This window comes from Capsicum annuum, chromosome 5 (genome assembly GCF_002878395.1).
Source record: "Capsicum annuum cultivar UCD-10X-F1 chromosome 5, UCD10Xv1.1, whole genome shotgun sequence".
Lineage (NCBI taxonomy): Eukaryota > Viridiplantae > Streptophyta > Magnoliopsida > Solanales > Solanaceae > Capsicum > Capsicum annuum.
In genome coordinates this window covers 26925311-26941017 of record NC_061115.1, presented here as the reverse complement: position 1 = coordinate 26941017, position 15707 = coordinate 26925311, and the positions used below count along the sequence as shown (strand labels likewise).

Genomic DNA, 15707 nt, shown 5'->3' with positions numbered 1-15707 from the left:
AGTTCAGGTAAGAATGATAGTTTGGATACAAAACTCAGAAAGTCGGGATACTTTAGGCGTGTTTTTCACCATCACACTTAATTTTATTTGAAAAAAACTTCAACAGTATCATCTTAAGGCAGCACATTTTGAAAACTTGCATTAGCACAAAGACCAGGAAGCCTAGGTATAAATTACAGTAAAGAAAACATGGATTTGCAACTAAACTGAACTTCAAAAAGCCATTTAATTTTATACAGTATAAATACAATCATTTTTTAGCGATCATGTTCGCGCTCTAGTAATTTGGCCCCAAAAGACATAAAAGGAAAGTCCGATAATTTCCAGAAGTCTCGGAGTAAACAGCATCGTTCAGAGACTTCTTGTATTTTTTTCGGTACTCTGCTTTTATATATTGCATATCGATCTCTGCTCGTGTTACTATTATTCTAATAAGAGCTGCATCATTCGTTCCCAAGCCCTTCATAGCCTTATGCAATTGCTGAATGCAAAAAGAAAAAAAGAAAAGTTTAAAAATGTGTACAAGATTAAATTCAAGAATGGTTTTACTAAGTTTAACACAATATAGAGTTTAACGAGAAGAGATAATTGTTAGTTATAGTAATAGAAAAGAAAAGAAACATGCATTTAAATGAGATATACTAATAAGTACTCTCCAAAGGAAAAATGAAACTTGGATAACATTATCTTTGTGATAAAATTTATAGTTGATAGCATGGAAACAATTTTATTTCTTAATCAATCAAGCTCATCAAGCAAGTATCACCTTCGAGGACAACTCTGACCCATCACCTGTAAGTATCATCAAACAATTTTATTTCTTAATCAACGCACCAATCCCCCCACCTCACCCAACCCACCACCTGTACCTTGCCATAAGCAATATGTTTGGGTTACCCAACATTATTCAAGGACTTGAGTGATATACTGATAATGCAAAGATCATTTATAGTACATGTAATTTAACATGCATGTTATACAAGTTAGTTACCATTTTTACGAGGCTACCAATTAAACTATATCATAGAGGACTTCCAGAGTATTACCTTCGCGAAATAGCTTGCTGGATTCTTAGCACATCTCAAGATACTCAAGAGCCCAAATCTAAAGAGCCCTGAGGTTTCTTTTTTTACTGCCTGCAATATTAAGTATATATTCATCAGTGGACTAGAATTATGAAAGTTAATTATACTGATTAGAGAGTAAGGTAAGTGCACTTACAGTTCTCAACTTGTTCTTATACTTGCTCTTATAAACATAACTAACAGCAGCCAAATGTGCAGTGCTGCTTTCACTAAAGATGCGTATGAATATCTTCTCATCCGTACCCCATCTTTTCTCCCCTGCTTTATATAGAGCTTTCGCATCACGTTCCACCATAACATTGTCAACTTCTGGTCCTTCATAGCGTACTGTACGTACATATGCTAAAAGCAACTGTAACATAAAGCAAAGGCATCAATATGTTCTTTTTAAGAAATAACTTTGAAATATGGATGGATCAATTTGCTTTAAGAGTTTAACTTGTGAACGCACAGCGATGGCTGTAACGATCTATGCTAATCCTAAACTTGTAACCTAAAATGCAGTAGTTAATTAACTTGTTATAACCGGTTTAAATACACCAAAAGTACAAAGTTATTTATCCCGTCCGTATGTATAAAGAAGATAAGATTTTGACTAGTATAAGAGATGTAAATGAAGAAGTGGTAGACTATTCATAGAGATAACCACTCAGTCGCAGAAAATTTCGATAAAAGTAGGGGTCAATTTCACGTATGATTACTAAACTTTATCCACTATAACAGTAAATCCATATAATGATTTATAATCACATACATTAACATACTAATCGAACTTTACCCACTATAACAGTAAAACAGGATTGCTTTATTCATATCTTCAAAAGAAATCACCACGAAATAAGACGAACTATATGGACATAACAATGTTGTTTCCTTCAAGAAAATAACTTGTTATAGTTTTTCTCCAGTAGAAATTGACTCTTCCTTTATTCTTTCTCGAATGCCCTCTACAAATAAACGAGGAAGAAAAATTTCATACAGCAACAACTGATATATCGAAAACAGATACCACAGATGAACCTCATTTCCCAATTGTTGATAGTTAAATCTCCTCTACATAAGTAAAGCGCTCTAGTGCAGCGACAAAGATAGTTCAAAAATGCTTTAGGTTGTCGGTTTGAATCTCATGTGTGGTATTCTTTCATTTTTCGAAATTCCTCTAGTAAAATTCCTTGCCTCGCCACTACCGGAGGGTATAGGATACATTTACATGACTCACTTGAGCATTCCTAGGCCTCTTTCATAGTTCTTCATTTTTAACAAGGAATAAAGCATAGGAAAAATCAGTACCTTTTTGTGATCATCAGATGTCCGCGACTCAATATCGTGCTCAAGGTAAACCTTGTTCATGGTATAATAGACTTGCTTGAAATATTGTATCTGGGAAGGAGTACGAGAACATATTACTTCAGTAGCAGCTCTTAGATCAGCAACAACGCCACTCAACGCCTGCCTGACTATAGTCCCATCCCTTACTGCTGGATCGTGCATCCATAGCAAGAATGCTTTCTGAATTTAATCCAAATGACACATACAGTAAGTCAGAAATCCAACTTATGGACAGAGGCAGATCCAGGATCCGCACTCTCTGGGTGCCAAGTAAACTTATTCATATGGTCAGATGTACACCCTTCGTTAGAAAATTATCTAGTGAATAGAGGTTAAATGTTAAATCATAATGAGTGTATATTTAATTTTACACACTCTTAACATAACTGGGAATAAAATTTGCACATCCTTCGCTGAATTTCTGGCTCCACCACTGCTTATAGATTAAATTAATCAAACTATTCATTTTTTTATATATAGGACAATTAACCAACCAATTAATTAAAAAAAATAAAAAAAATAAAATGACAAAACTTGATCTTTCAATAATATTACTAATATCATAATATAATATTCACAATTCATTTAAATGGTAGAATGTACGCCTGCTGCCCTGTTTTAGTCAACAATGCTTCATAGAAAATAATTTTGTAGAATGTACCCTATTGCCTTGTTTTAGTCAACAATGCTTCACAGAACCTGTTTTAGTCAACAATGCTTCATAGAAAATAATTTTGTAGAATGTACCCTATTGCCCTGTTTTAGTCAACAATGCTTGACAGAAAATACCTATGGCAACAAAAGGGCCACTTTGCCACTTGCACTGCTACAAACTTGATTTGAACACACGACCTATGGGCAACAAAAATGACGCTTTGTCACTTGCACTAGATAGTGTTTTGGTATTATGGTTGGCAGATTTAATATTTGACTATATCAGTATATATATATACCTATATACATAGAGTTTCCGTTGAAGTTTGCGGGTGCCATACCATCTCCACGACCATGAATAGATCCGCCCCTGCTTATGGACGACCAAGTGATATGTCTATTGGGTTCTAGATCAAAAGTATGAATAGAATATGGAGGGAACCAAGTGGAGGGAAAAATTGAGATAACACTCAAAAATGGAAAGTCTACTAATTCTCCCACATTGGTGGGAGAAGGAAACTTTCAAGTGTTTATATTAAGGAACACTTACTCCACATGGTAAGTGAGACAAGAATCAAGAGGTGCCTCACGTCATTGTCGTCGCTCGCTCGGCTTGGATTCGGCTTTCAAAATATCTATCTTTTTGTTCAAAATTTATTTGAACAGTCCGAACAAATAAAGGAAAAAATGCAATCAGTTTTTGTTTGTAGTTTTAAACCTCCATTAACGTGCATGCTTCTGCATGCAGAAATGATAGTCGCAGCTACTCGAAGAGACACAACTCTTTGAGTAAAAGACATACTGTTTCGGGAAAAGGTATGAATGTTTGGATGGTTTTGGTTGTTCGGAAAAGACATACACTTTCTGATGAACAGACATAACTGTTCAGAAAGGATACACCTTACCGGTGAACTATTGTCACCTTTTGGAAGGGGTACCTAATGGCTATATAAACCTGAATTTTTTCACAGGTTTAGATATGAAAAATTTCTTGCATTAAAAACACTTCTTGTTTTCTGAAATACTCCGTGTGATCATCTAATCGTTGAGTGAGTTCGAAAAGGGTCTGATCGTTTGAGGTACCACTACAGTTGGATTGTTAGGCCATTTTATCCTGGGAGAAAAATTCCATAACCTCGGGTACTTGAGGAAAATTATTTCCTTAAGGACACTCCGTGAAGTCAGGGGACTTGACCTTTTCTGTTTCATCTAATTTTTTGAAAAACACACTTCTTTGAAAGGTCTTTTTGATCTTGTGTTGAAGGTGTTACATAACCTCATAAGTGTTCTTGTTTTATACTTGAACTTGTGTTGAAGCTGTTGTTGTCAAAATACAGATTTTGTGTACCGAAAACAACAATATTAAGGAAATAAATAATTTTCAAAATCTGTATTGCTTGATTTCTGGAGATCAAAGGTTTAAGCTTTCTACTCTGTTTAAACTTAACTAGTGGTTTGAAGAAATAAAATCTTCATCACAAGTTAAAGATCACTAAGTTGGCAATTGGAAGTCATAAAAACTTCATCGTTAAACTAAAAACAAGGGGTGTTTAAAGTTGCTACAACTTTATAAGTAGTATTTTGATATACTAAATTTACTGTCTTGTTGTGCCAGGAAAATGACTTCTGACAGTCATGTGAATGATGTTGGAATGACTGTAGCAGCAGCTAATGTTGCCACAACGAGTCGTACGAGTGCTCCACAGGCAATGGCATCAGCGGAGAAACCCAAAAATTTCACGGGTGTTGATTTCAAAAGGTGGCAACAGAAGGTGTTCTTCTACCTTACAACTCTATACCTTCAAATATTCACATCTGAAGAAGCTCCAGAGGTGCTCGAGTGAACTTCGAACCACGAGAAATTTATTGTTATGGAGGAGTGGAAACACTCTGATTTCCTAAGCGGGAATTACATTCTAAATGGCCTCCAAGATGAACTATCCAATGTGTATAGTGGAATGAAGACGGCAAAAGAGTTGTGGGGTGATCTAGAAAGAAAATACAAGACTGAAGATGCTGGAACCAAGAAGTTCTTCGTTGCAAGATTCCTTGAGTTTAAAATAATTGACAACAAGTTTGTTGTATCTCAAGTTCAGGAACTGCAAGTTATCATCCACAATCTCTTCGCGGAAGGTATGAGTTTGATGAATACCTTAGTTGAACATATTAAAAATGTTCTTGATGTTCACATAAACTTTATTGTAGGTTTGGTCATGAATGAGACGTTTCATGTCGCGGCAATAATAAAGAAGTTACCACCTATGTGGAAGGACTTCAAGAACTACTTGAAACATAAGTGAAAAGAGATGACAATCGAAGATCTTATAGTAAGATTGCGCATTGAAGAAGACAACAAAGCTGCAGAAAGAAGGTAGAAAGAAAATTCTGCAATAAGTGGAGCAAATATTGTAGAAGACGACCACAACAACTCTAAAAAGTAAAAGAAAGATGGACATGAAAGCAATCAACCAAAGAAGACATTCAAGGGAAAATGTTTTAACTGTGGCAAGATTAGCGACAAGTCAACGAATTGTCGTGCCCCAAAGAAAGGTAAAAAGAAGGACCAAGCAAATATGACTGAATTCAAGAAAGAAACGGACGATCTGTGTGCCATGCTGTCTGAATGCAACTTGGTGGGAAATCCTTGAGAATGGTGGATGGATTTTGGTGCCACCTGCCACGTTTTTGCAAATAAAAAGTTATTTGCTTCTTTTGCTCGGTTCAAGGCAAAGAGAAGATATATATGGCCAACTGTGCAACTGCAAAAGTTGAAGGAACAGGAAAAGTCTGCCTAAAAATTACATCAGACAAAGTGTTGACTTTGAATAATGTCCTGTGTGTATAAGAGTTATGGAAGAACTTGATTTCTGTATCACTTTTAGACAAAAATGGATTCAAATGTGTATTTTTCTGAAAAAATTATACTTAGTATAGGAGAAGTTTACATAGGAAAAGGCTACCTCACTGAGGGTCTATTCAAAATAAATGTAATGAATATTGAAATCAATAAAAGTTCGGTTTCTTCTTATTTGCTTGAGTCTAATGATTTGTGACATGAACGATTAGGACATGTCAATTACAAAACATTGCGAAAACTGATTAACTTATAAGTTTTGCCAAACTTTGAGTACAATAAATCAAAATGTCAAACATATGTGGAATCAAAGTATGCTAAGCATCCATATAAGTTCGTTGAAAGAAATTTCAATCCCTTAGACTTAATACACACTGACATTTGTGATATGAAGTCAACACTATCTCGTGGTAAAAAAAATATTTTATAACTTTTATTGACGATTGCACTAGATATTGTTATCTCTATTTGCTAAACAGTAAGGATAAAATAATAAATGTGTCTAGGCAATACAAAATAGAAGTTGAAAATCAGTTAGAGAAAAAAATCAAAACTATAAGAAGTGATAGAGGCGAAGAATATGAATCTCCCTTTGCAGAAATATATGTAGAGAATGGAATTGTCCATTAAACTACGACCCCATCTTCACCTCAATCTAATGGAATTGTGGAAGAAAAAAACCAAACCTTGAAGGAAATGATGAATGCCTTACTTATAAATTCAGGTTTACCACAAAACTTATGGGGGGAAGCTATCCTTATAGCTAACTGAATACTCAATAGAGTGCCCCATAGTAAGACACAATTAATTTCATATGAAAAATGGAAAGGAAGGGAGTCCAACTTAAAATATTTCAAAGTGTAGGGGTGTCTAGCAAAGGTCCAAGTTCCTATGCCTAAAAGGGTAAATATAGAACTTAAGACGGAGGACTGCATATTCATAGAATATGCTAAAAGTAGTAAAGCATGTGTTTTTTGGTTCATAAATCTGAACATCCGAATATCAATGAAAATATGGTAATTGAATTAGATAATGCTGAATTCCGTGAACGCAGTTATCCGTATAAAATTAGACATAAACAGTCTAGTGGAGATCTAAACGAACTCGAGATGAACGAAGTAAGGATGTATATAATGATGAGAATCCAAGACGTAGTACACATCAAAGAACGCCAACTTCGTTTGGATCAAATTTTGTAACATTTCTCTTAGAAAATGAGCCTTAAACATTTAAAAAAGCAATGACGTCTTCAGCCTCATCCTTTTGGAAAGAGGCAGTCAGTAGTGAGATTGATTCAATCTTAAGCAACCATACGTGGGAGTTGGTTGATCTTCCTCCAGGAAATAAAACATTAGGTTCTAAATGGATCTTCAAAACAAAAATAAAAGTGGATGGTACTATTGACAAATACAAGGAAAGACTTGTAGTAAAAGGCTTCAAACAGAAATAATGCCTTCATTACTTTGATACATACTCGTCTATAATGAGGATAACGTTAATTTAGATGTTAATTTCCTTGGCGGCAGTATATGGTCTTGAAATTCATCAAATAGATGTGAAAACAACATTCCTAAATGGAGAATTGGAGAAATTTTTTTTCATGGAATAACCTGAGAGTTTTGTGGTTCCAGGCAAAGAAAATAAGGTGTGTAAACTTGTTAAGTCACTTTATGGACTAAAATAAGCACCTAAACAATGGCATGCGAAGTTTGATCAAACCATGTTGGTAAATGAGTTCAAGATAAATGAATGTGATAAATGTGTTTACATTAGAGACACTCCAAATCACCAAATCATTGTTTGTTTGTATGCGGATGATATGTTGATCATTAGTAGAGATATTTCTGATATAAATGCTATGAAACGAATGCTCAAGAGCAAGTTTGATACGAAATACCTTGAGTTGCGGATGTGATCTTAGAAATAAGAATCCATAGAACTCCACAAGGGTTGACATTATCACAGTCTCACTACATCGGAAAGGTACTTGACAAATTCAAGTATTTGAAATTTAGTATTGTTAAGACTCCATTGGACATAAGCTTCGCACTTCAAAAGAATGAGGGTGAAAGTGACTCACAATTGGAATACGCAAGAGTGTTGGGATGTTTAATGTATATTATGAATTGTACACGATCAAACATAAAATGTGCTATTAGTAAGTTGAGTCGGTAGACGATTAATCCCAATAAAACTCATTGGATGGCAATGAAAAGAGTTTTGGGGTATCTGAAATATACTCAAGACTATGCTTTGCATTATAATAAATATCCCGCAGAACTTGAAGGGTATAGTGATGCAAATTGGATCACCGGATCGAATGAAGTAAAATCCATGAGTGAATATGTATTTACTATAAGTGGAGGAGCAATCTCTTGGAAATTATCCAAACAGACATGTATTGCTCGTTCTACAATGGTCAGAATTTATCGCATTAGATAAATCTGGTGAAGAAGCAGAATGATTCTGAAATTTCTTGAAAGATATTCCTTATTGGTCCAAACCATTGGCACCAGTATGTATACACTGTGATAGTCAAGCTGCAATAGGTAGGGCAGGGAGCATGATGTACAACGATAAATCTCGTCACATAAGACGGAGAAGTAATACCGTTAGAGAGCTTCTCTCTAGTAGAATTATCACTATTGACTATGTAAAGTCAAAGGATAATATATCGGATCCACTTACAAAAGACCTATCTATAGAAGGAGTTGAGAGGACATTCAAATGAATGGGTTTACGGCCTAGGATAAGTCTTCATGGCAGTAACTCTACCTAGCAGACTGGAGATCCCAAGATCTAGGTTCAAGGAGATTAAACAAAGTTGTGTCTGACAGGTTCAACATTGTCAATATACCCAACTCATTCTCATAATATAGACAATGTTTAGTAAACAAGGATAAGACTTATAGGGTGAAGTCTTTTAATGATTACCTAAGTTTGGCAGATTTAACCAAATAGTTTAATATATATGATTGAACATTTAGAAATCACCTATGTGAGGGTGAAGTGGAAGCCACTTCAAAGAGAATGTTAGTAAAGGCCTATTCTTTAAGCTCTCATGAGATCGAGACGTGTTCATGGCTGAAACGAACAAAATCGTGAGAACCATAAATGGTAAAAGGCTAGTTGTATGACATGTGTTGTCTAGGTGTACATTAAAGCTCGATAGTTTAAAGATATCAGATCTACCAATTGACCGAGTGCATCCGATGCATGTTCACTACGAAAAGTTCAAAGAAAAACCTACTTATCCAGATGCCACCTGTCTTTGCTTGATGATCACATACTTGTCCGTAAAGTTTTACGAAAAAGTAGACATTCCCCATTCATGTGGGGGATTGATGGGTTCTAGATCAAAATTGTGAATGAAAAATGGAGGGAACCAAGTGGAGGAAAAAATTGAGATAACACTCAAAAATGAAAAGTGTACTAAAAAATAAAAAGTCTACTAATCCTCCCACATTGGTGGGAGAAGGAAACTTTTAAGTGTTTATATTAAGGAAAACTTAATCCACATGGTAAGTTAGGCAAGAACCAAGAGGTGTCTCGTATCGTATCGTCGTCGCTCGCTCGGCTCGGCTTCGGCTTCGAATTTGGATTTGAAAAATGATCAATCGATAAGATTTATATTTTTGGATAAAATTAATTTGAGCAGTTTGAAAAATCAAAGAAAACAACGCAATCGGTTTTTGTTTATAGTTTTGAACCTCCATTAACGTGCATGCTTCTGCATGCAGAAACGATAGATGCGGCTACTTGAAGAGCCACAATTTTTCGATTAAAAGACACACTGTTTCTGAAAAAGGTATGACTGCTTGGATGGTTGTGGCTGTTAGAAAAAGACACACACTTTCTGATGAACAGACATGACTGTTCAGAAAGGATACACCTTTCCGGTGAACCTTTGCCACCTTTCTAAAGGGGCACCTAATGGCTATATAAACATGCATTTTTTCACAGTTTTAGATACGCAAAATTTCCTGCATTAAAAACACTTCTTGTTTTCTGAAATACTCCGTGTGATCATCTAATCGTTGAGTGAGTTCGAAGAGAGTCCGGTCGTTTGAGGTACCATTACAGTCGGATTGTTAGGCCATTTTATCTTGGGAGGAAAATTCACTTTGGGTACTTGAGGGGAATTATTTTCTTAAGAACACTCCTTGATGTCGGGGGACTTGGCCTTTTTCTGTTTCATCTAATTTTCTAAAAAACACACTTCTTTGAAATATCTTTTTGATCTTGTGTTGAGGGGGTTACATAACTTCATAAGTGTTCTTGTTTTATACTTGAACTTGTGTTGAAGTTGTTGTTGTCAAAATACAGATTTTGTATACCTGAAAAGAACAATGTCGATGTAGAATTTCTTTTACAGTATCAATGTATAGAAGTTAAAATTCTAAGTACACCAATACCTTGTTGTCGCCACTAAGCTCTTTGGATAAGCGATTAATAAGCTCTTCAGAATACATAACTCTGTATTCCTGTTTAATAAGACCACGTTGAGCTGCATCACGATGGGCAAGGATGTTGATAACTGCTGCAGTATCACATCCAAATCCTGGTATAACAAAAGAAACTAGTAATTATTTAATCCCATCAGAGCGTCTTCTACTTCTAATAGACCATAAACTAGATCAGAATTATTCTCAACGAGTCCATAAGAAGTTTTTAATGAATTGGCAATGCAAATATCAGCTAATGAGTTATGGTTGGTTTTGGTTAAAGCAGTATAGCATCATATGAACAATAATACTCAACCACTTTCCTACAGCGTGTTTTTGGCGTCCTTCCTTACTACTTGACTAGTACGGAAAATCCCTTTTCTGAATAGATGGCTCTTTTCACTTGTTCGTTACTCGAAACAAAAATTGTAACGAGCAATCAACTAAGAAAAGGAAACCATATTGAAAGATAAGTGGTTTTAATGTGTTACTAATTGTGAGCCCATAAATATTAAATGGTCCGTCGTCTCTTTTTTGCTGATCCTGATTCTCTATGACATGGACGTCTTTAATTGGATGGAGACATATAAATATAAGAATTTAATCATTATCTAGCTAGCTACATAAACAATTATACTTAAAGAACAACTTATTAGCAGAAAAGTAAACTATAAACGAAATTTATAGAAAAAAATAAAAGCAATCTGTACACACAATTTTTTACTATTGAATCATAAAAATTTATTCGTGCACACTGCCAAGCTTTTGAAACAAATAAGTGTTTTTGGGAGTGACCGAAATTATTTTTAAGAAACTAAAAGAAAGTGATTTTTTTCTAAAGTAGGAATTCTCTTTGTAATAAGTTTCGAGAAGAATATCTCTCCTTTATTCTTAGCACTTTTATTTTAATTTTTCACATTGTATATTTAAAAAATTAGAAGATTGAAGGATACTTAGGCAAACAAAATAATTCACTTCAAATTTGGGACCTCAATACCTTGCTGCTCATGCTATGATAGTCTTGGAAATGAACAGAGAAGTTATACATATATATCTTCAATTTAGATTTTGAAGGTCTTATTTATTTTTTAAAACTTCGTATCAAGTTAGAACAGATAAACAGATTGATACAGAAAAAGTACTAATTAAACAAAAAGAATTAAATAAGGTTAAATTACTGAATTACCTTTAAAAGCTTTATGAAGAAGTGCGGCATCATCACGGGGCGAAGTTAAGACAGGAGGTATAATTAGGCTAGCCATTTTTGCTAATTAATCCCCCTTCTGATGATTGTTTCTCTCGAGGTCGAGAAAAAATAATTTTATGATCACTTACAAATTAAATAAAAAATAACCTTTCTCATATTATTACCTATTAATTAATCGTGTTCTGCTTATAAATATCTCTCTCCAACAATCAAAATTGTAAAGGAGAGAGAGACATTCAGTAAGATTAATGGAGGCATGCAAAAGTAAATGATTCAGAGAACAGAGAGAATTTGCAAAACTTTGCATGAATGATATAACTACAAATGCGTCTCACCATTAAACATTATGTGCCTTGGAAAATTTTCCTCTCCTCTCTTCACCGGCGGACGATAAAAATTCATGTGAATTCGATATTTATATTAAATTAAAGAATATATATAAATTTTATTAATTCATTACTAATTTTGAAATGGTATGTGTGTTTTCATATTGATACTTTTTAAATGGAGTGTTGATAACGCTCAATCTACAGCTCTCGTGGGAGTGTAAAGCGGTCGTTAGCAAATATAGAACCCAACCTGGGTTGGGTATCGATCCCACAGAGAATAGCTTGGCCAACAAGCAAGAGAAATTACTAGACTTTTAGTGCAAGTCTCGTAGGAAAGGGGGGATTGTAGTATGTAACCAAAACAAGAATGTAAGAACTGAAAATAGCAAAATAAAGAGAGATTGTCACGTGTGTTGTAAACAATGAGAATTGAGGCGTTGGGGTTATGTCCACCTTCTGAGGTATACGTCTCTATTGGCTATGAGTGTGTAGAGTCTTGACATGTAATTGCTTATAGAGAATTGTAGTCGATGGTAAATCCAAGCGTCTCTCGACCTAAACAAGGACTATTTCACTTTAACTCTCTCGAGCTTAAAGCGTGACTAACGGTACGAATTCTCCAAGAAGTTAGTCCAGGTACGGCACTAGCTTTTTAATAGGAAAGGGTGTCCTACTACCTTGACATTATCTCTTTCCAGACAAATAACTTTTCTCTCGAACAAGTCAGATGTTAGACTGGCGTTGGTCTATGCGTCTTCTTTTCTAGACAAATAACCTTTCTCTCGAACAGGTTAGATGTTAGAATGGCGTGTTCTTGTGTTTGAACCGCAAAGAATGTAGATTTAAGATGAAGAGAATAATGATATAAGCAATATACTTGTCTTGAACTCACAAACTCATAGCTATAGATAGTAACTCATTCGGCTTCCATAACCCCAACTAAGAGATTTAGTTACCCATGAATGCGAAGGATATCACGTTTTGCATGGTGGATGGCGTGAATAGTAGGTGTTTGGCGTGTGGTTTTAGTGATTCCGTAGCAAGTAACGATTCTCTTGTTGTGGAATTTAAGAGTAGAAGAATGAAGAATTGAGAATGGGTTGTAGGAAGATGTCTTAATTGTAAGGAGATGAATGAATTGTCAGAATGTCTCCTCTCCTCCCTCTTCTCTCTTAAAATCTCTAACATGATAGGGTATTTATAATACTCCTATCCTACTCCTACTAAACTAATAAAATAAATAACCAAATCCTAATATACTAATGAAATCCTTGACCCAATTGTACTAGGGTAAGGTTACAAAATTATAATCCAAATAGAATGATGAAACACATAACCTAATTGCACTAGGTTAATGTATTATGGCAAAAATCCAGCTTTGTGTCTGTAAGTCCCAAAGTCTTCAGAAATGCTGTTTTAGCCCGGGACAGATTTTCCATGCAGCAGATTTAGTCCTTTATGCGTCCAGCTCCTTTCCATCTCGTTTGTGAGCTTTCTTTTGCGTCAAGTAAGCCATAAATTGCTGTATTTTGCATCATTTATACCTGAAACTTTCCTAATCACATTTGTTAGCTCATTTACAGGAAAAAGGACTAAAAGTGTACGAAATAGATAATTAGTTCTCGAAACTAGGCTAAAATATGGGCAAAATATATTGATATAGGCGCGTAATTTCGCCTATCATCAAGTGTACTCTCATATTGATATTTTTAAAATAAAATAAGAATAATGATAACTGTATAAACATATTTTAGGATTTCTATCCATCTATTTCACTATAACAAATTTCATTACACATAATTCCTCACATAAAAGTCATTTGTCACAAATATTTTACTGTGACTGGAAAAAAAATTGTTAATATATTGTCCCTAATCATGGATTATTAAAAGTATACAAAGACAATTTCATGTTATAGCTAATAATTTTTATGTATTTAACTGGGTGATGTAATTTTCGTCACGAAAAGTAAATAGCCGTAAACGAATTTCATAACGTAGCTACATATCACATTTATTGTATATCTCTATGGTTTAGCAACGTATAGCCTATAGGTTTTGAAGAATCAGGTGATCTTAATGGTAATCACCGCGAACAACTAAGCAAGAAAGTAGGAAAGTAAGAAAGTAAGAGAGAAGAGGGGAGAAGAGAGAACAAAGATGATCATAGAGCATTAGCCGATATTGTAATTCTTTGTATTCAAGTTGTTATTCAATAGTACATGATACATATGTATATATAGGAAACTAGTAAGTGAGCTAAGACAACTAGTAGGTTAGTTGGTTGGTTAGTGGTGAGCTATAGGTCAGTTATAACTAATTTTACTGAGTCATTGCAGTAGTAATTTGATATAGTTGGAACACCTTTAACTACCTGTTTCAACACTCTCCCTCAAAATTTGGCACTAAAGAGATTTATGAAGCCAAGTTTGGACATCAGATATTCATGATGGACCTTAGTTAAGCCTTTGGTAAAAGCATCTGCAGGTTGATCATGAGTAGATAAATATTCAATTTTGATCAATCCTTGTTGAATCTTCTCCGTTACAAAGTGACAATCTATTTCTATATGTTTGGTCCTTTCATGGTAAATTAGGTTTGTAGCCATCTGTAATGTTACTTTGCTGTCACTAAAGATGGTAATTGGTAGTTGTAGTGGTACTTTGAGATCCTTGATTAAACTAATTAGCCAAGTAAGCTCTACAACTGTTGAGGCAAGACTTCTGTATTTTGATTTAGCTGAACTTCTTGAGACAGTTGATTGCTTCTTTTACTTCCAGAAAACCAATGAATAACCTAGTTTAATGGTGAGACCAGTAATAAATCTTCTAGAAAAGGCACAAGCTGCCCAATCTGCATCACAGTGAGCTGTAAGAACATCTTTTCTTGCACTAGATATCAGAAGTCCTTGTCCTGGCTTTCCTTTTATTTATCTAATAACTCTCAGTGCTGCATTCATATGAGGTTGCTTTGGATTTTGTAAGAATTGGCTTAGAGTCTGAACACTATAAGCTATGTCTGGTCTTGTTACTGTAAGATATGGGTAGCTAGTTTTTCATCGTTAGGCCTTGCAACTAATGGAACCTGTTGATCATAGTCACTGGTTGTCAGTTTTTCTATAGTGTCACAAGGTGTAGGAGCAGGCTTAACAACACTAAGACCAATTTATGAAACCAACTCAAGGGCATACTTCCTTTGGTGCATCACAATCCCTTGTTTAGACCTCGTAAACTCAATACCTAGAAAGTATTTCAATTCTCCTAAGTCTTTCATCTTAAAGTCCTTGTGAAAAGCTTTTTTTGTCTCCATTACCGGATCTAGATTATCCCCAGTTTCTAGTATATCATCAATATATACTAGTACAACAATTATTCCATCACTGGTTTCCTTAATGTATAGTGAATGAGCATATTGGCTTTGCCAGAATTTGCGATTGATCGATGCCTGTGTAATAACCCAAACTTTTTCTAGCTTAAATTTGTTTCTAGAATATAAAGGATGTCTTCCAAAATGAATAATATTTGTATCATATAGAATTTTCTAGATTTCAACTTTTCATTGTGTGGGAAATTGAATAAGCTTTCCATCGATACCAAATTTGCCCAAATCTGACACTTGGTGAAGAAGTTAGAAGATTTTTTAAGTTGACAGTATGCCAACTAGGCAGACACTGCGTCGCGGTGAAGAACAATTTCATAATTGTCACTTTCCAGTAGACCATCGCAATGTTGGCGTGTCGCGGCGAGGTCCAAATTCATATTTGTCAATTTCCAGTGGACCTACGCGATATTGGTACGTTGCGGAG

The 15707-nt window shown here is 34.9% G+C and overlaps 1 protein-coding gene across 1 annotated transcript; it reads right to left on the bottom strand.

Annotated features, from left to right (window-relative positions):
• Positions 1 to 207: 207 nt before the first annotated feature.
• LOC107872370 (annexin D5-like) lies at positions 208 to 11882 on the bottom strand. The gene is made up of 6 exons (XM_016719109.2): positions 11554 to 11882; positions 10338 to 10483; positions 2376 to 2594; positions 1222 to 1437; positions 1047 to 1136; positions 208 to 481 (listed from the first exon to the last, which is right to left on the bottom strand). The coding sequence occupies exons 1-6, from the start codon at positions 11627 to 11629 to the stop codon at positions 278 to 280; spliced, it is 951 nt and encodes a 316-aa protein (XP_016574595.1). The 5' UTR covers positions 11630 to 11882; the 3' UTR covers positions 208 to 277.
• Positions 11883 to 15707: the final 3825 nt, after the last annotated feature.

What these genes read in the sequence shown, in the direction of transcription:
- LOC107872370 (XM_016719109.2), bottom strand. Translation starts at nt 11,629, where the DNA reads ATGGCTAGCCTAATTATACCTCCTGTCTTAACTTCGCCCCGTGATGAT. An exon ending in TCTTCATAAAGCTTTTAAAG is followed by an intron (nt 10,484 to 11,553) that starts GTAATTCAGTAA and finishes TTGTTATACCAG; the next exon opens with GATTTGGATGTGATACTGCA. An exon ending in AGCTTAGTGGCGACAACAAG is followed by an intron (nt 2,595 to 10,337) that starts GTATTGGTGTAC and finishes GATTAAATTCAG; the next exon opens with AAAGCATTCTTGCTATGGAT.